General features: G+C 41.9%; 1 protein-coding gene across 1 annotated transcript in view; it reads left to right on the top strand.

Annotated features, from left to right (window-relative positions):
• The window catches only part of nbas (NBAS subunit of NRZ tethering complex), a 152,932-nt gene that overhangs the window by 86,662 nt on the left and 45,261 nt on the right, over nucleotides 1-21,009 (top strand). The window contains 5 exon segments of the mRNA XM_029462672.1: nucleotides 4,548-4,771; nucleotides 4,983-5,093; nucleotides 12,218-12,468; nucleotides 15,886-16,226; nucleotides 18,500-18,724. Of these exon segments, the coding sequence (XP_029318532.1) occupies nucleotides 4,548-4,771; nucleotides 4,983-5,093; nucleotides 12,218-12,468; nucleotides 15,886-16,226; nucleotides 18,500-18,724 (1,152 nt within the window).

Below are 21,009 nucleotides of genomic sequence, written 5' to 3'. Positions count from 1 at the left end.
TACTCCGATGGAGTCAGTGAATTGGAAATAATGTTTTCACCTAAGTACATAAATTTGTTTTTGGATTCTACCTGTAGGGAATCTAAACGGTGTGGACAGAGTGTTAAGTTTTTCAGACTGGAAAAATGAAGCACAAAGTTTACTGAAGCACTCACTAGGCAGAAATTGTATTAGGAGCAAAGATGAAAGCGTTTCCCTAATAGCATCGAGATCTACTTGATAAAACAGCACTTTGCTTACATCTAGTGACATTTTGCATTGCTTGCGGCCAACGCAGATGTTTTTTTATTTTTATTCATGCCCACAACAGTATTCAAGCTGCCGGGTGCGAGAGCTGACCTTGGATGTGCCAGACCACCGCGCCAACTCCCTGTTGTTGAATTGACTGGAATAACGAGTTAGACTTAATGACTTCCCAATCATAGAAAAGCACTGCGAACTCAATGACTTGGCTTTCCTCTTTTTGTACAAATTGTGCACTTGTATCAATAGCACCCTTGTGCCACAATTATTAGCAGTCTGTATTTTACCCATGGGAGCTCTGTAAAGCAGAGTAGCTGTTCCAGTTGATTGGGAAGGTTTAAGACAACGTAGTCTCTAAACCTTTGATTCGATGCACCAGGTTGACTGTGCTAAGTTACTCCTGCTCCTCTTGCTCGTGTCTTTGCAGTTTTTTTGGCTGGCTTGTATCTCGCTTGTGATCAGTCCCCTTCACGCTGTATTATGACCCACAGTGCAGCCGAGCCTGTTTGTGGAGTGATTATTCCTTTACAATCAGTGCCCGATTTCTCTCCCCTGTGCATTCCTCCTAATTATGTGCACATACTGTGTACACCGTTTGCAGAATTAGTGCTAATGAGGCTACTGACTGTAAAGCTAAGTGTTAGGCATGACATAAACACAACTCATTAAGATCATTACTAGCGTACACGCTAGAGAGGGAAGGTATTTCTGTTTCTCTATAACCTCTGTGTGATCCTTACCACACAAAGAGACACAGAGAAAGACAATGTGCTAACAACTTGTGTGTGTGTGTGTGTGTGTGTGTGTGTGTGTGTGTGTGTGTGTGTGTGTGTGTGTGTGTGTGGCATTGATGAGTACACACAGAATAAAATAACACTGAGAATGTAACAGACCTTTATTACCCAAGCCCCTTTTTAGGGATGGTTCTTCTAAATGATAACAAATGGATTGTTTTTGATACCAACACTCGTGCAAAGAATTTGAATTTAGACTTGTTGGACTGCCAGACTGATGGGAAGGGAGGGAGACATTGTATTTTTGCCACACTAGCAGAGAAGCTGTAGGGATGGTAATGATGTTTGGTCCAAACGGAAATATCCAAGCAACCACTTGACACCTGTTGCCATTTGTATGGATGTATGGATGGATGGATGGATGGATGGATGGATGGATGTATGGATCCCCTGACGTGCCTGCCAGCAACCGTGAGGTTAACAGTTTATTTTCTGGGTGAAATATCTTTAAAAACTATTTTTATGACATTTAATACAAATATTTAATCTCCTCGGAGGATGAATCCTATCAACTGTGGTGATCCTCTGACTTTTTACGACCTCGCACCACCAGCAGGTTAACTGTTTCTCATATTGAGTGAAATATCTACAAATCTACTTGTTGGATTGGCACAACATTTGGTGCAGACATTCATGGCTCCCTGATGATGAATTCTAAGGCCTTCGATTATCCCCTTATTTTCCCTCTAGCGCCAACAGCAGAGTGAAAAGTCTCAACAACTATTGTATGGATTGACTTTAAATATGGTTAAGATATTAATTCATGGTCCTCTCAGCAGTATTTGTAATAGCTATGGTGATTCCCGATTGTTTCTTCTGGTACTAACATCCGGTGAAATATGTCCAATACTTGTTTTTGATTAAATATCTTCAAAACTGATGGCATTCCAATCAGCTGTAACTAGCAAATGCTACCGTGCTAACGTGCTTAAATAAGATGGTAAACTCTATACTTGCTACACATCGTCATGTTAGCATAGTGTTCGTGAGCATGTTGGCACCCTACAGCCTCACACGGCTGCTAGCGTGGCCGTAGATGGTTGTTTACTCCGTTACGCCATGCGTTGAACTTGGGTTTTTACAACAGGGACGTAAACCTTATGTCTAATCTGTGGATACATATACAACATGTTCATCTTCATGTAGCCTATCTTTTTACAGTATTAGCAATCTATGAAAGATTTACATCCACAGGCGAAACAGTGAATCGTAAAAATGATAAAAATAGCACTGCGTGATGTAATATTAGGATTTAGTTTATCACAATGATACAATTGACAAACTCATGAAGTTACTATAATAATGTTTTATTTCACTAATTTAAGCAGAGAGCTTTGGCAAAATGATTTGACGGTTGCAGGGTTATGACCTAAAATATAATTACATGGGAAATTAAGAGTGTAAATGAGAGAGCAAGTGTAGGTGAAGACTTTTTTTATTTTTCACACTGTTCCCTCTTAAGCAGCATCACAGGAAGGAGGGGAGCATGGAGGAAAGAGCCCGTGGCAGCGGTGGAATAGCTTAAGGGGAAGTTGGATAGATCTGGCTTCCTCCCAGCTGTGCAACATCACACACTACCTAATGCAATTATACTTGACATACAGTTTATACATCCTTCCCTTTGAAGTAACACTATAAGTGGCTTTTTAAGATAGTTTGAAATTAAATAAGCAAGTAATTATATAAGATGAAGTGAAAACGAGGAATGAGTGTTGTCTTTGCTTTGAAGACTAAATGGGATCACAACGAATGCTTATTAGAAAGAAGAAGGATTCAGGAGATTTCTTTTAGTGATGAGAGAGGATTTTTGGAGATGCAAGAAAAACTAGTGTTTGGAAAGGTAAGGGAGGATATCATCCAGACTTGTAGATGAATGACATCGACGGCGAGAATGCAAACAGTATTTCGTCATGAAAGAGTTGTTTCAATGAAGTTCTTCAAACATCGGTCTGTCCCTCACAGTTCCAGCAGACTTTCTTCTCTCTCCCTGTGTTCTCCTTTACATGTCATCCTTCCTTTTCTGAACATTTTGTCCAAAATGACGCCAGCATGAACAAATACCAGCCTACTTTTCCTCTCCTTTCCTCCCCTCCCCTCCATTACTTTCTTCCTGGCTTATTTCCTCACCCCCCTCTGACTCTCTACACTTTTAACATTCTCCTCTTTCTACTTCTTCTCCTCACGTTCCCCTCCCGTCCTGCTTTTGAACTGCAAATCTTCCACCATGACTGCCGCTAAGGCCACATCCACAGACACACACACATGCTGAGAGCAGGAAGAGACACAGAGATAAACATGCATAAACACACACACACACACACTCACATTTTTAAGCTCACACATTTCCAGCAGCAATAATTACCATATGCAAATAAGATCAACAAATAAAGCATCTCATCCTGCTGGGCGACAGCATATAAGATGCCAAAAACCAAATTCAGGAGCTCATTTAATTAGAACAGAGGTGATGAGAGAGATGCAACATTCACCTCCCGCTCCCTGCACATGACATTCTCAATCATAAATGTGTATCCACCGTCAAATTCCCCATAGGCCTGAATCATAGTAGCAATTATGGTTCCCGGTACATTTACCCATACTATTCAGGTGTGTAGGAGAAAAAAAAGGCACATATTGAGTTGGATTATTTAACTCAGGTGACTCAGTCAATGTCTTCCTGGAAGCAAAATTATAGAAGTTATTAAAGTAAGGCCAGGGTAGTTGGTTCCGATTTTCTGATGAAAATTACAGTCATCTTTGAAAATAGCCTCATTAGTATGTCAGGGCAAGGCAGCAAAAGACCGGTGAAGTTTTATATACTGTACAGTGCAGGGTGTTTGAAGCCCAGTGTTTGACATTCACTTATGGCTTAAACTTTAGTGAACCTCATGTAGTGATTGCCATTTTCTGTCCACAGGAGGAAGGTTTTAGCTAGATTTAGTTATGCAGTGTTTTAGCGGTGACATTTCTTATTTGTAGATACATTTTTTTAAATCGGTATTGGCAAGATTATAATTTTGGTTACATTTTTTTATTCCAATTTTGTATTATTCCATATGCATTCTTTAAAACCATTTTTTTATACTACATTGGGAATTATACAAAAATACCATAAATAATAAACAAAAAAAAAAAGAGACACCATGCATCGTATCTAAAATCCTAAATTATTTTAAAAAAATTGTGTAAAACAAATACTGGAACAAATGTATATAAATGGGCAAATAGTTAGCTAGCAGGAATTCTAAAGATAGACTATATAGACATAGACTACATTTTTAAAAGCAGTAGCTAATATGTTCGCTCTCCTACAGAAAAGAAGCAGGAATCTGCATGTCCAGTTTGTATTTTCAGAGGTGTCTGTATTATAGTAATTCTCAGGATTACAGAATGTGGCTTTTAGCCCAATTGTCCGCTTCGTATCGTTTTACCCCGTGAGGCTCCCAGCATGAAATAACACATTCAGCAGCAGTTTGTGTGCAAAGATGAGATTTATTCCTCTTTTCACAGGCTGACCCAAAGGAGCTGATTCGATTGGTCACACAGCATGTGTCCGCGTATTCCGATTGGCCGGAGGAGCTGAAGAAGTTGATCGGCCAGCTGCACGTGTACAACGAGCGCCTGACCGACTTCACCCAGGCCCAGGTGTTACAGGGGCTGGGCCGCGGCGTGGACGTCCAGCGCTTCAGCTCCGACTCGGACTACAAGAAGGAGACCATCCTTGGCCTCACAGAGTAAGCAGGGAGGGGGCTTAAAGGAATACACAATCAGTTTCCTCAGCTGAATGACTAATCTTTGAGTTATAATCATAACCCATATGAGTGGGAGTGATGGCTCTTTCTGCTTCAATGCACTGAAATCTGATTCATTTTTTTCCTTGTGTGTGTGTGTGTGTGTGTGTGTGTGTGTGTGTGTGTGTGTGTGTGTGTGTGTGTGTGTGTTTAGGACACTGGAGGACGACGTGTATAGCATCGCTCTGTCTCTGGCTAAGCGCTACAGCGTTCCTCTGTGGGAGGTCTACATGACTCATCTTGAGTTCCTCTTTACCGACAGCGGGTACTGTACACACTGCACACACACAGAAATACAAACGACACCCTCACATAACCTCTCCCTGAGCATGTTTCATCTTATCTGTTTGAAATATTTACTCAATGTGCGCTTGAAATGCCCCTAAATGCATTTGCGTTTTGATAAAAAAAGAAATGACTTCTGTACTCTCCTGTCTATTAGGTTTAGTATGTGCACACGTCCTTGTCCCTCCTGTATTTAAAAGTGACGTGAAAAAAATATGAATTTAAGTATCAACACTGCCTCTGAGTTACGACAAAGCAGGCCTACACAAGCACACTGAAAGCACTCCTAGAGTAAATCAAACATGTTGTGAATATGTGTGTGTGTGTGTGTGGTTGTGTTTTAGAGGGAGAGAGGATGAGAGTGTGTCAGAGTCTATTTCCATAATTTATTTGCTCTCTGACTTCATCGCCGGGGATCTGACTAGCTCTGCACCTTTCCTTGTTTTAATAGAATGCCTTTTCAGCAGATGTTTGTGTGTGTGTGTTTGTGTGCGTGCGTGCGTGCGTGCGTGTTTGTGCGCACATGCGTGTGCATCTGTGATAAATATCCCCCGTCGCATTCTGATATAAGGGAAATGGTTTATGGACTCCACTTAACGATAAATTACAACCTGTACCTTCCTCCAACCCGACCACAGCTGCTGCGTCTGAGTTTCTACCAAAATCTCAAGATCATGACAAATGTGTGAAGAATATTCATACTATAATCTTGACAAGAGGCATCTGCAATATGCGTTTTGATTTAATGGATGGATTTAAACAGGGCCTGATATAAATAGAGCAGAAGAGGGGAAACTTAAAGGAAAAGACTCGCACAGGCAGAAGCGTGGCTGCGAGATGGAATTTAGGCTTTTATTGATCCCTGGAGAGAAACGGATCCTTTAACTCATCCTGTTTAGTAGCAGAAGTCAGCTACACTGCAGTGCCCTGGGATCAAGTCTGAGGCCAGTTACTTGGGTTAAGGGCAATAACAAGAGTCTTCCTATTGCATTACATTTGTTTTACATTAATTTGGCAGACACGGGGACTCCATCGAGGGGGGGAGGTGCAGTTGTCCAGATGTGTGATGCGGATGGATGAGCAGCCTCCTGAGTGAGGAAGGGGTGAATCTTCTTGATGTTGTACTGGAGGGAATCAGCAGGAGCAGGCGGAGAAAGCTGTACTACACTGTTACACTGATTATGGAGAGACACTGTAAGTGAATAGGGTTAACACTGTAACAAATAGATATCACCATGAAACTTCTCCAGTTGATTACTTTCATTAAGGCAATTATTTTTCGGATTAGAAGTTTTCTGAAATGTTATGTTTAAATATGCAAATGAGGTATTATCTAATGCTAACTTTTGGTGAATTTAGGATAAATCTGTAGACTTGAATAGACAAAGTCAGTCAAATATACACCTAAATGTAAAAAAATTTTCCACGAGTCTGAAAGAAGACAAATTCTCACCCAAACTCTCTTTTTGCCTGTCCATCAAAATTTGATTAAGATGGAATATTTTTGTTTCTATTACATAGATCATTACTCTATTCAAGAAGAGCGAAAGCAATTTCATTATTTATTCACAGCAATTTAACACAAAAGTATTACAGTATTGGTATATGGCAGGGTAAACTGTTTATTAAAGTTCTGATGCCACTGCAGTGATCTGCTGCTCTTGAGAAATAAGCACATATGGTAATAATACGGTTAAAGAGTGACAAATGGAAAAATGCATGCATTTATTTCAGGTCAAATGGATAGATAGAGCTGCCGAGCATTCATCGTTAAGTGTTACAAAAAGCAGGATGTAGAGAAAGGTCATTAGGTAGAGAAATACCCATTGAATCAGTGTGTGCAGAGAGGGGAGGTTGGGGTAGATAGATGGAGGAAGCAGAGATGGATGATAGAGCCGGAGTGTCCCTGAGACAGTCCTATTAACACAGAATAAACGCTTTAGAGGAATCAATGCACTGCTAAACACCGCCGTCGTCAGCCGTTCTCTCCGCGTGTCAGTCTTTATAGATGTACACAGGGACTCTTTCGGGACGTGAACTGTGTTGACGTGTACTCAGAAATCAACTGCTACTTCAGTCGTACTCGTTTGGCATTGCCTTTTTTTGTGCACTTAATATTAATTATTATTATTATTCTGAAATTTGACCTTGACAGCTTGTTCCTCATTGTTTGTTGTTGAAGGTCTTCATGTCAGGATTTGGTTGTTGAATACATTAAACTTAGATCCCTTCAGGCAAACAATGTGTTCCACATCAGTTGACATTGAGTCGGCTGGTCCAAACAAACATCACGTTTGGCATTTTAAAACAGCCGTTAACCGCTTGTGCTCCTTTCTCTGTAGATCAGTGTTTGCCCGTGATGAGAAATATCTTGTTTTTTGTGGCACCTTCCCTACTGACTCATCCATAGGATGTGTTTTGCTTTGAGTCTAATGAGGAATCCTCAGAGACGAAGAGGACACCTTTGAATTTTGTACTAGTTCCTTCCTAATTGCACATCTGGTGACCTCTTCAGCAAGCAAAAGTTACATTTACGTCAGAAATACACCCACAGTAAGAATTGGGGATTTTCTTTTACAGCGTAGTATTGAGATATCAAGCTTTTATTATACTATTAATATTGCAAATACTAATTAAACTTTTTCAGTCTACTAGATGGTGCTAGGTTTTTTCTGATGAGGTCAGCAGGATTGGCAGGAAGTTGGTCAAAACAAAGAAAGTGTTTTTGCAGTTGAAAGAAATCGCAACAAATTGTTTAAAAATCCCAAAAATATCATATTGTAACTTAAGTCACGCAATAATATCGTGATAAAATCGTATTGTGACCTAAGTATTGCAATGATATCGTATTGCAACTTAAATATTGCAATAATATCGTATTGTGACTTAAATATTGCAATAATATTGTATTGTGACTTAAATATCGCAATAATATTGTATTGTGACTTAAATATCGCAATAATATTGTATTGTAACCTAAGTATCCCAATAATATCGTATTGCGACTTAAATATTGCAATAATATTGTATTGTGACTTAAATATCGCAATAATATTGTATTGTGACTTAACTATTGCGATAATATTGTATTGTAACCTAAGTATCCCAATAATATCGCATTGTGACTTAAATATCGCAATAATATTGTATTGTGACTTAAGTATCGCAATACTACGGTATCGTTGGGCCTCTGGTGATTAACATCCCTACCATACAGACATAACCTTTTGACTTCCCAGGTGGTAACATTTGAGTTGATCAGAACTTTAGTTGATAATGTCCTGGATCAATATAAAGCATCCAGAGAAGGCTAATTATTCTCTGTCTGTGATTCCTGCAATGTCCAGAGTCCAAATACTGGCTGCAAAGCCCGGTTTCCATTTTATGAAATCCACTTCATTTGAACCTTACTTATACTTTGCTGTCCAACCTTCCAGGGACCTTGTGGCATGCAAATTCTATCAATACTAATTACATTGTGAACTTCAGTCCCCCCTGCCACAGCAAAGTTCCCCCTCCTCGCTCTGTCACTGCAGTTTCACCTTAGCTGTTTCATCCTCATAGGGTTGATCTGTCTAGTCATGTTGCGTATTGTGTATTTTGATCTTTAAGAATAATGTTAATTATTAGGAAAGTGACTCGAAGGGAATCGAGACTTTCCTGTTTATGGCAAAAATAATTGACATGTTACATTTAATTATCTCAAATACTGTATTCCTCAAAAATGAAGTTACTGCAGGCATGCACCTTGCAGTGTGTTCATGTGAGTGTGCTTAGAATTCTGATGAGCTTTTGTGCTCAGAATAAAACAACACAGTTGTAGCATTCAGTGGGAATGAGGGCCATGCTGTTGCTACACACACAGGTTAGGAACATTCGTGGTGTTCAGCTGCTGCCTGTCTTGATGCTTAGGGATTATTGATGTGCTGTCCTCAGATACTCTGTGAGGTTTGAGCCTGGAGCATGACTGTGTAAGCATGCTTCTTGGAGCCATTTGGGAGAACCAGGGAGTGCAGGGAGACTGACAAATGCTGCTGCATAACCTTTGCTTCAGGAACGGACTCAGTAATACAAAAGCAGTATTTTTGACTGCATTGACATCAGGTTTGACTCCACAAAAGAAGCAGTCCTCTTCATGAAACCTGCTTTTTCTAACTTTCACAAGTCCCTTTGTATAAGCTCGTTCAGGGATTGTAATAACAGGTTGTCGGTCGGTGCACCACCTTGCTCAAGACGTCATCATAAGGTCAAAATTTGAATTAGTTCAGTACTTTGGTTTATGACCAAATAACTGTAAAACTAATGACATCTGCATCAGCCTAATCAGCCTTTTGGTTCGCTCTCACTGCTCCCATTAGCATCGTTTCGAGATGCACTAGGCAGCTGTTTTCTGTACATTACCTGCCCAGCACCAAACAGCAGGCAGACAAAGTTAGCGCCTTGCTGGTGAAGATAGTGGAGCATTTAGCAGCTAAAGAGACATATTTCCCTCAGGAATGGGTGGAGACCAAAAACAGAGCTAAAAGAAAAGGGAATTATGGACTTAGATGTATCCGGTGAACAGAAGAATGACTCCAAATGAATGCTTGTGTTGCTCTATATCTTCTGGCTGAGGAAATAGGCAACTAAATAAGCTTGCCACACACATTAAAAATGTGATAATATGTTATTTTCTTACAGCTTCTTTCTGTAAATCAGTAACTGCAGGTTTAAAATATCATGTATAGTGTTCTTAAGGTTGTAATGAGTGGTCATTTGTAGTGCAGTTACTCCTACTTAACAAAATCATGCACAGAATGACATATCAAACGTAGTGCTTGAGATACGTTTCCCTTGTACTGTATGACTCTTTCCACATGGTGTGTGTGTGTGTGTGTGTGTGTGTGTGTGTGTGTGTGTGTGTGTGTGTGTGTGTGTGTGTGTGTGTAAATGTTTGATAAGCAGAATTATTTTGCCTCACAATGAGAAACTGCATCAGCTGAATGCCTCTCATTGTCAATTTCCTTTGCCATTGTCCTGTGCAGCACAAATACACTTTTACAACCCCCTGCTGGACAGTCATTTGTAAACAAATTAGCAGCACTGATCATACAAAAAATTACAGTTTGTGCATTAATTCAAACAATTACGTACTGAATAATCATCATTGCTCAGCCAAAGCTCCCCCTTAGGGTTTGATTCTGGCTGTCAGATTACCAAAGCAATTAAATATGCCTCGGAATTCAAGAATATTAGAAGCTTATTTTTGTTTGGACATGGTGGAAGAGACAAGAAACAGAATATGGTAATGTCAGACGGGGAAGGAGAGAGGGATGAGGGAGAGAGAATGAGGAATACTCGACCGTATTAAATCGCTTCTTTGCTCCGGCTTTTGAAAACGAACAAGAAAGGATTGTAATGAGAATCTCCTGATTTTACAGCCACATGAACACAACAGAGATAGAGCGGAGGGGAGGGGGGAGGGGGGGGGGAGATTGTGTTGTGTACAGAGAGAAATACCAGCAAGCAAGCAGCAGTACCAAAGCACGCGTATAGCAGATAAAAAATATCTGCGGGACAAAGAGATGCAAAACAAAACAAAGCTGCGGAGAGAAGAGAGGAGGTGCTCACAACCTGAGCAAAAGAGAAGCTCTAAACACTTTTTGTCACCGGATAGAGAAGAAAGACAAAGAGGAGATGACAACCTGGCTTTGAAGAACTGAAGTAACACACTCTGCTAAAGCAGAGTCTGACATGAACACTAGGCGCTATCCACCATTCACAGCTGCGTGTGTGCGCTTGCCAAAAGGAAAACTTTTAACACTCCTCAAACAGTCCTACCTGGACAAGTTGTTGCCATTGTTCTTTTGCCTTTCCATCACTTTGTAGCTAATGTGATTAAATAATGAAACATCAGACTTTGATTGGGCTGCCTGTGAGTGTGTGCACTTAGCAAAGAGAGAGGGAAAGTGACTCCGGTCTTATTAGAGCTCCTGTTGTGAGCATAATTAGTGTTATTTACATTATTGAGCTTATTGTCAGTTGCCTCCACACTGCCGCAGCTGCCTATGTTTTTTCATTAGCGAAAGCCTCCCAGCGAGCTCTGATGGAGAGCCCTAAGGAAACATTGTCCTCTTTGATGTTGTCCCGTTCTGACAGATAAACAGACTTGCACTCAGAACACAAACACGCTCCCGGACAGCCACAGATTGCTCAGAGCCCCTCGGTGACTACCGGCAACTATCTTTTCTTTGCCTTTCTTCCCTTGTTTAACCTTTGTTTGCGGTTCTCCGAGGGGTTTTTCTTTTTTCTTTTCAGATTCTCCTCTCTCCCGAGGTTCGCTTGTGTTCTTTTCACTTGTCCTCTCATTCTTCAGACCACCTGCTGCGGTTAACTTTGAGTTCTGTGTTAAAAACTTGTTTTTGAAAAGCAGGTCGTGCGCAACTTGAACAAATCGCTAATAACAGCACAGACGCTTTCCACTCTCTGAGCACATTCTTATTCTTTCTCTTCTCTCGGTCTTTCCATTTTTTATTTTATTTTTTATGTCAGAGCTGACCAAGTTCTTAGATGTCTTCTCACTTGTAATCTGTGAAATGCTCATCTTTTTTCCGAGGGACTGTATCTTTGGTGATAAGCCTGCAGATCGCAGTGCTGTTTTCTTTTGGACTGCTGTGTTCAGATACTACTTCACAACCAAAAGAATCCCCAGTGCTGCTTGCTTTCTCCTTTTTAGATTGTTTTTGTGTTGATGAAATTTTCATTTTTTCTCAGTATTGCTGTTTTTTTCTTATCTTTTTGAGGCGTAGTGGTTAGTGCTGCTTATGGGAACAACTTAGATCTTAATTTAAATTTTTTTTTTTTCAAACAAGCCACTGTTTCTAATGCCAGAAACTCGCTGCTAAGTATTCCACATCCTGTGCGCCAATGGATATTTACAGTAGAGAAGACATATCTCAAACAGCAGATGTAAACGCTTTAAATTTAGGATAGGTTGGATTATTAAGGTGTGTTTATGTTGCTGTGAAAACTTTATGGATTATTACGTTCCATGTGGAATTGTAAAATTCAGTTGCATATCCTCATGGTTTTATTCTCTTCTCATTTCTTCCCCTGCCCATCTAGTCTTTCCACCAAGGACATCGAATCCCGGAGCGAGTCGCTCTGCCTGTTTGACACTTTGAAGTGTAACCCCGAGGCCTTTTACAGCCACATGACCAAGTACGTTCTGCCCACTGTGGAGGGAACCGACCAGGGCCGCCTGCTCTACTACTACACCTTACTAGACGCTGCGGGCTGCGAACCTTACGTCACCACCGCCATCAAGCCAGACTCCCATGTCAAACTGCTGAAGAAGCTTAGAGCTGTTGCCAACGGTAAGACCATTTCTTTTCTCTTCTCTCTCATTGTGATGCAGATGGAACAACTACGGCACAACTAGTAGATGGTTTACATGAAGGACACAAGGCAGGCCTGTTGTTCTCACAAAAATGTAGACCCATTGAAGCAATGGATGCAGCTTGCATCTAACTCGATCTCGGATTAACTCTAATGATATGGGTAACTACTCTTGCTTTTAAAAGTGTATAATTCTCCTTATTCATCCACACTTTGCCTGTGCAATCAGCTATGTAAGAGGCATGTTACATAAAGAAAGGAATTCACTTGCTTTTGCTCAACAATGGCACTGCTTAGAAAAAGCTAACTGAGTAGTTTCTAATAGTGCAGAATCACCAAAAGCTCCTGTTTGCAGAAACAATTAATGCCGTTTCTGTGAGAACATAGGAACAAAACAAGTCTAGGATGCACATCTATTATTGCTCTAAAATCAGCCGGAAGCCTGTCAAGCAGTCGTCCAGTGTTGAAGGCTCGATCATCATCCCTCTCGACATGATTGATGACTAACATGCATATGTTGGCGGTAGATAACCTCAAGTCACTCATGGTCATGTAGAATATAACAGCCAAATGCCTACATTCATGGCTTATTTCTGGCACCAATCCTTATATTTCTCTGAAAGGGACAAATAAAATACGCCCGATGCCATACCGACACTACTTTCATCTCTCCCTCATCTTGTCCTTAAACGATTCCTCATTTCTTCTCCACCCGCTCTCACTCATGTTCCTTTCTAAAATAGAAAAGCAACGGGATTGAAACAAAAGAAAAAACTATTCGCATTTTCCTGTAAATGACAAGGGAGCCAATCCGCCTCTGTATTAAATGTCCATCCATCTAACACCCAGCTCTTGAAACAGCAAACAGCATGGCAGTAAGATGCTGTTTCCACTTAGATTTCCGTGGCAGCTCCCTCTCCAAGGACGTCATGTCCAGGTTGTAGCATGTCACCGGTTCAGCGGTCCGGCTCAAGTGCTCAAACTTAGTGGTGTACGGGTGGAGGTGGTGTCACTTCTGGATGAAGTTCAGTAAAGGTCAGCTGGGTGTCAGCTGTGTTTTCACGCTTCACTACCTCCCTCTGCTCCGCATAACACCACAGCTTTAACCAGTGACACATGTCTCTGTTTAACACACATACACAAATCACATACACACACACACACACACCTTTGAGTCATCCACATCGACACTTTCTACAGAGCATTACAGAGACTAAGGACTTTAACCTCCCACTGTCACTGCTACACTTTAGTTACGCACAATGAACAGATCACATCGCCAGACGAGCGACTTACTGTTAGTTTTTTGTTGCTGAAGCTTTCCCTTCTTGTGCCGCCAACATGCAGTTAACAATGAAGTGGTTGCAGATTTAACACTGAGAAGAAGTAGACAAAGTAGATTTCCAATTTTTTGCTGAGACCTTTGAGTTTGCCACCTGTAATGAAAACAGTTTTGGGCATCAGCTGTAGATGGTGAGCTAATCAAGTTAACATCAGCTCTGTGAGGTAGTAAAACATTAGTTCACCTAATCAAACCCACATCTTTTAAAAGGGTCACCCAGCCGCTGTGTTGAATGGAGAAAATAAATTCTGGATTTGACTATTAGCGCAATTTAGGGCCTAATGATTTGAATGAGGGCTATTCACGTTTTCGTGCTGGGAAGTAGATTTAACGCCAAACTAATTATCTGCTGATTTCCAGACACCTCTTTCCCAATGTAAGTCAATGGGGAAATGCCTTTTTTGGGCCCCCCTGGCATCACGTGACTGACACAGAAGTTGTAATTCCACAGTTTGGCCACTACGGAGATTTGCTTTCAAAGCCTGCCATTCTTTCTGTGGGGCTGTGAGAAATCCCAAGGTCGACAGGGCAATGCCTAGTTGCTAAGGTGCGATTGTAGAATCGCTGTACATGGGAGGGGGTTTAGCAGCTGCAGCAAAAGTAAGACTACAAGATACACATTAGCACTCACACATATTGTATATATGAACATACGTCACCAAACGGATTAATACTCATGTTCTGGCACGTATACTGTCTTTGTGACATTAACAGTTACAAACCGACACTGTTTGTCTCACACACACGTTCACAAACACTGGTAAAACTTAACCCACACATTCACATTCTTTTTTGCAAAATTGACACACAGGCTGTTGCGGTGTCTCCAGGGCCAACACATTCTCGACTAACTCCAACTCTAAGACACACACACACACACACACACTCAAGATGACTAACTTGCAGTCCTGAACAGACACATGCGAGCTAACATACAGACTCAGACAATGTAGAGACAGGTGGTGTGTGTCCAATATTTCAGACGCAGTACCAGGTGACTGTCTGAGTGGGCTCTCCTGAGGAAGGGATGGGGGATGTGAAGAGACAAAGGCAGAAGGAGGAGTGGGCTGATCAGGGGAGAGACAGAGAGAGAGTACATGTGTAAGTGCATGTAACTTTTATCTGCGCTTTAAGTGTCCATCTGGGCCTGTCTGAAAGTATAATGTGTGTGTGCGTGTGCGTGCGTGTGCGTGCATGCGAGGGATTCCGAGCAGCGTTGACAGAGCCCTCCCCACAGGCAGACCTGTGTTAAATATTTAAAGCTCAGACAGGCTGTGGTGTTGCCACAGTAATGTGTCTGTCTGATAGTGCTGGAGACCAAGAGCACGCCACTTGCACTCTTTCTCTCAAATACACACACACACTCACACTCACACACACACACACACACACACACACACACAGAGTACTGCAGTGGAAGGAGGTATGACGCGCACAGATCCGCAGACAAACTGTAGACCCTTCTTTGCATGCAGACACAGGCAGACGGCACCACTTTCGCACACTATACTACTATCTTTGTTTTTCACATCAATCTTTTACTCTCTTCCGTTCGCTCCTCTTTACACATTTCTGTCATGTAATAGAATATTGAACAACCTCTGCGTATTAGATCACTATAATTATCCAGCAAGTGCTGCACAGTTTGCACATTATGTTTAGATTTACATTATGGAATATAGTTTGTTACTGCTACTCTTTATAACGCGTCCAAAAGGCATTGTCAGGCATTGTGTACATTGGAAGCACATATGTATTTACTGACCAAGGCAGAATAAAATAGCTGCATTGTGTGAAAAACTAGCATTCAAACTACTACAGCGTACCCAACACTCACATAAAAGCTGGCCAATTGTAAAGGTCCTCTTCTTTATTTATTGTATTACTGTGTTAGAAATGATCAAACATGTGAGCCACAGTGCACTATGAGCGCGAGGGTTTGGTGAAGTGGAAAACACATCGTTGTGATGTATTCATAAATATTGTGATTGTTAAATGTATTCTACAAATTTCAGCAGAGTAAAGTCTAAATAATAACCCGTCTCTCCTGCAGGGTTGAACTACCGGAAGCTGACGGATGAATCGTTGGATCCGCTGGCGACTCTACAACCAGTCCTGACCAGTCAGAACGTACTGTCCATCTCCAAACTCGCTAATCGGCTGCCTGCGCTCGGTGGTGGAGGGACAACAGTCTCCCCTAGTGCAGTCCACGCAGTATGGCTGCAGAAGCTGTTTTGGAAAGGAGACCCCCAGTTGCTGAAGAGACCCCCACAGAGCGACCAAGAGTACCTCCATGCGTACGACACCTGCTGCAAATACCTGGACAGGCTGGTCCCTGCTGACGCCGTCCACTTCCTGGATAGCATCACCTTCTCACCTGACGCTGCTGAACATGTAAGCCGAAATTTGTTGAAACAACAGACTGCTGCAGGAATCCTAAAACCCAAAAATGAGTCAGCATTTTTGCACTTTTGGTTCCCCCAGTTTTAAAGCCAAAGTTTTTATATATTATTGGGTTTTTGGTTAGAAATAAGGTCCTGTGGTTAAACACAAGCTTAGTTTTTCGACTAAACATCCGTCAGTAAATGCACCACTTTTACATGTCTTAAAAAAGTTGTCTGAAAGAGACTACAGAGGTCATCGGGGGCATTGAAGGTCATCACAGCGATCACCGAATCCGTGTTGTATTTTGTTTATATCCTAACGTTAGCTTTTTATTTTGGGCAATTGCATTTGCGCTTCAAAAAAACATAAAGGGGGAGTTCTTTTGTAAAGCTTATCTTGCTGAACAAAACGTGTAGCTATTATTACGGCGCTTATTTTTTGGCTTCTTGTAAGAGGGAACCATGCTAACTCCAACCCTGGAGTTAGCAACACCTACAAAAGTCTGTCTTCCCTGCAGCACTCTATAGTGATGTTTGTGTTTCTAAGTTTTTCCCCCACTGAAATCCAGTGTTTTTGATATGAATTCCTGTATGCCAGACAGAACAGATGAATAATAGTATGACAAAGTACAGCTCAGACAGAAACTGGTGGGAGCTTGGCAGACTGACAATTTGTAATTGCAGCACAGAAGGTATTGGTTCCATGCAGGCAGCCACCCAGACAGGATTCATATTGTCTAAAAGGAAGGATCGTGGGGGTTTCCAATCACTTCGTCAAACGGTCATATTCCTCACTCAGACCGGTCGTCTCTCATGCCCCTCGGCTCAATTTTTTGCAACGTCAAAAACCCTTTACTAATTTGAAATACATTATTCTGTTCACATCCACACTGTGTCGCCTCAAAGCACATACCAGTCATGATTTATAAAATAAATTATAAAATTGCACAAGAAATGTCAGCCACATAATTACAGCACTCTGAAAAGTTGTCTTGTAGGGGACTTAAAGTGCCTCGACGCGCCTTATCAATAGCAGCCCACTGGTTTCTCTTTTTCTTCATACTGGCACACTGCCACCCCCCACTACAGACCTTTCTTTTCTTCTACTTTTGTCTCATTCACCCTCTCTTTCCCAGAGACCGCAAGGGAGCTAATTGATCCCTCTCTACTTCAGACCCAATTAAAGTCCAATTCCCAGCAGGCACAGTTTTCCCGCTGTGCTTTTTACCATGCATATTACCCCGCTGTCTGCTCCCTATTCCCTCACCCTCCTCCTCTTTACTTTTTTTCTATCCTTTTTGAACCCGCAAAGGGAAAATCTTCACCCCTCTCACTGTTGGGAACACGTCTGACCTTTCACACCCCCTTTGCTCCCTCCTACAATGGATTGATCCATTTCCTACAAGGCCAAGGGGTTAGATGGATGGCTGGGTCTTATCTTATCTCCTACTGGACCTATATTTTTGAAGGGAAACACAGTGTTGGCATTTTCCCCCCTCTGAAGTATTGATCTGAGAAAGCCTCTTTAGTGGAAGCGTCCTCTCTTGCTCAACCTCCAGCCTGTTTTCAAACCTTATCCAAGGCTCTGACTGATTCCATCCCAACTCACACAGAAATGCTTATACACACACACACACGTACCCTCAAAATAAATTGTGCAGGTTTGTCAGGAAACTCCATTTGAGGGATCGTCCTGTCCTGGCAGAGAGATGTGCTGTCAGAGTCAAGATATGGAGCAAATGCACAAGTGTTGGCAGCATGTGTCCGAGTGTGTGGCCAATGTGAAGTTGGCAGATTTCTCTTTAAGTGTCATCTTGGTGTGACTGTGTGTGTGGGTCCTGTGTGCTTCTGTGCAAAAGAGTAAAACCTCCCAGAGCCAACTGCCCTCTCTTCTCCCCATGAATGGTTAACCTGCTCTTACTGAATAAAATCAATTACACCAGGCTGGCAGCTATCATCTCTCTCACACACACACACACACACACACGCACACACATACATACACACGCACGCACGCACACACACACACACACACACACACACACACACACACACACACACACACACAATACAAGTTCCTGGTGATATTTCGGTGCATATATATTGGGTTATACATGCATCTCTTCAACATGTTATGTTTGAAATGAATATACATAACTTGTGCATCTCTCTTTCCCTCTCTTTGCTCAATTTGACCCCCCACCCTCATCCCAATTTGCTCTTCTTATCCCGTCCATCCTCCTCGTCATTCTGTTCCTTCTTTCCATCCTACTTCGTCTCCAGCTGAGCATCCAGGCGAGGTCGGAGGTGATAAAGCGAGCCACCAAAGCCCTGCGCCAGCTGGGCGAGAAGAGCAGGAAGAGAGCAGGTGATGGCAGCGGAGAGCAGGAAGGGACGGGCTCAGCGGGGATGACGTTTGATGAGGCTCTAACACACCTGAAGCAATCCCAGGCCCACCTGGACACTCTGAGCCATGCCTTCATCCTGTCACTCAAAGAAAGCCAGCAGGTAGACTCCGTCTGTCAGACACTTTAGCCTATAAAACCTTGAAGAGTGAGAAGTCCTCTTTCTTTACACGTGTGCTAAGTGATCGGTTAAAAGAACACATAAAGTAGTGTGTGCATAGACAACGCTGCAGTTATTCATGGCCAATATTTCCCTCGGAGATGTAGTGAAGTAGAAATTGACATGAGAAGAAAAGACTCAAGTATACTACAAGTATCTCAAATGTGTGCTTAAGTACAGTACTTGAGTAAATGTACTTACAAATGTACATTCCACCCTTAATGACAAGTGATGCAAACAGAAACACTGAACTGGCTTTGCAAGATTGGTTGAATATGTGCTTGCTCAACTTGAAATAGTTCCAGAAATAGACCTAGCTTCCTTAAGTGGATGAACCTGATGATATACTGTACATCATTTTGTAATGTATTAATCTACAGACCATATCTGAACTGCCGGTCACTTGTTTTATTAGTGGAAGGTCAGAATTCTTACTTTGGTTAAAGCTAATCACTTGCTTTATGATAATGTACTGTGACATACATCTACAAGACACATGGTTAATGTGTGTGTCTTTCTTCTTGCTGATTAACAGGTGAACTGACACAAGTAATTCTCCAAAACTCTTTTTGATTAAGTGACTCATTCACAACCTTTTTTTAGATACACTTGATCACTCGCATCCTATTTCCTTGCCTGTTCATGGGGTCACCTTTAGTCGGACACACAGTGTGTGTGTGTGTGTGTGTGTGTGTGTGTGTGTGTGTGTGTGTGTGTGTGTGTGTGTGTGTTCTGGGTCGGTTCTGCTCGACTAAGTTCTTCTCAGCCTCACTGGGACCAGTCAAGGATATATTAATGTAAATCTATGGGCTGCTGTTTGAACTGAGCCCTGCCATATGGCCATATGTACTGTATGTACACCATGCTGTATCTCATTAAGCAAAGTCGCACTGACTTACCCCACTGTCTCCTCCCTGCGCCTGTGTGTGTGTGTGTGTGTGTGTATACAAAATGAATGTGGGGCCAGAGAGAGGGAACCTTATGATTTGGTGAGCCAAGAGTTGCTATGAAAACCGATCATTTCTGACCCCCGCACTGCAAGTTCATAATATTTAGCACTTTGTTTTATCTGTGTTTAAAAAGCAAATATCCTCCATAATAACATAATAGCAAAGTAGATCCTTAAAATGCAGAACTATTGGCCAAACAAACACAGTCCAACCTCTTCGATGTACGTAACTTCCATTCTACCGGTGCAAGTAGCGATTACATCTTTGGAGATGGATAAAAAGGATATAAGAACCAGGAAAGGGCAGATGGGTTGAGAAAGATAGATCGAAAGAGCCCTGTAGGCTCTGTTTGGCTACACTGTGGTCATTTATCAAGTGTACGTGACCAGCTGCTGGGAATAATAGTGGATCATAGAGGAATCCACCACAGGCGCATTGAGTACAGCACATTACACACTGCAGATATTGTATAGAAGTTAGTACGGTTCTGTATTTAGACGCTTCCCATGTTCTTTTTATATTATGTACAATGAATCAAATACGTGTAGAGTATAAAGAACATGCCCTTGATGATAAGCCTTTATACTGCCATAGCATGAATAATTTACCCCCATTGTTTTGAGAAATAACGATCTTTTCGGGGCATTTCTGGCCTTTATTCGCAAGCAACAGTAGAGAAATGACAGGAAATGAGAAGAGAGAGGAATGACATGCAACAAATAGCCACCGCTGGATGCAAACAGTGGCTATTGAGGATCATGACTGGCACCTTAACCCTCACACCACTTCTTTTAATTGATTTTTGGTATTTCTTCTAACGCCGGAAAACCAAACGGCAAAAAGTGCGACTCATTGCAATAATTACATTTGTCTACAGCTGGGAATACGTTCTTCGTCACATAGATGAACATGCAACAGGAGTCACAGGACTCTGTTTACTGATTGGCTGCGGGTATTCTTTGGCTGCAATTTGCAACTATCCCCAACTTTGACTTTGGCTGCACTTCCCCACTGTTTGTGGGTTCCATATGTTCCAATTATCCGTGTATCCATCCATTATTCCATCTTATATCTCCTCTGTCAGTATCCCTAAACGTGTGATCACAAGGAAGCATTAGTGTTGAGAGCTACGTGTTATAGCGCAGCTCTGTCTTAACCACATCCACTGTCCCTAAACTCTCGTTCATTCACGGATAACGGCGAAAGGTACCCGTGCTTCTCATCTTGCGGCAGGTGCTTCCGCCACGCCTGCTCTGAAACGTCTACATTTTTCCCAAA

This window comes from Cottoperca gobio, chromosome 24 (assembly GCF_900634415.1).
Source record: "Cottoperca gobio chromosome 24, fCotGob3.1, whole genome shotgun sequence".
NCBI lineage: Eukaryota > Metazoa > Chordata > Actinopteri > Perciformes > Bovichtidae > Cottoperca > Cottoperca gobio.
Note: the sequence above shows the minus strand (reverse complement) of the source record. Positions and strands in the feature narration are given on the sequence as shown.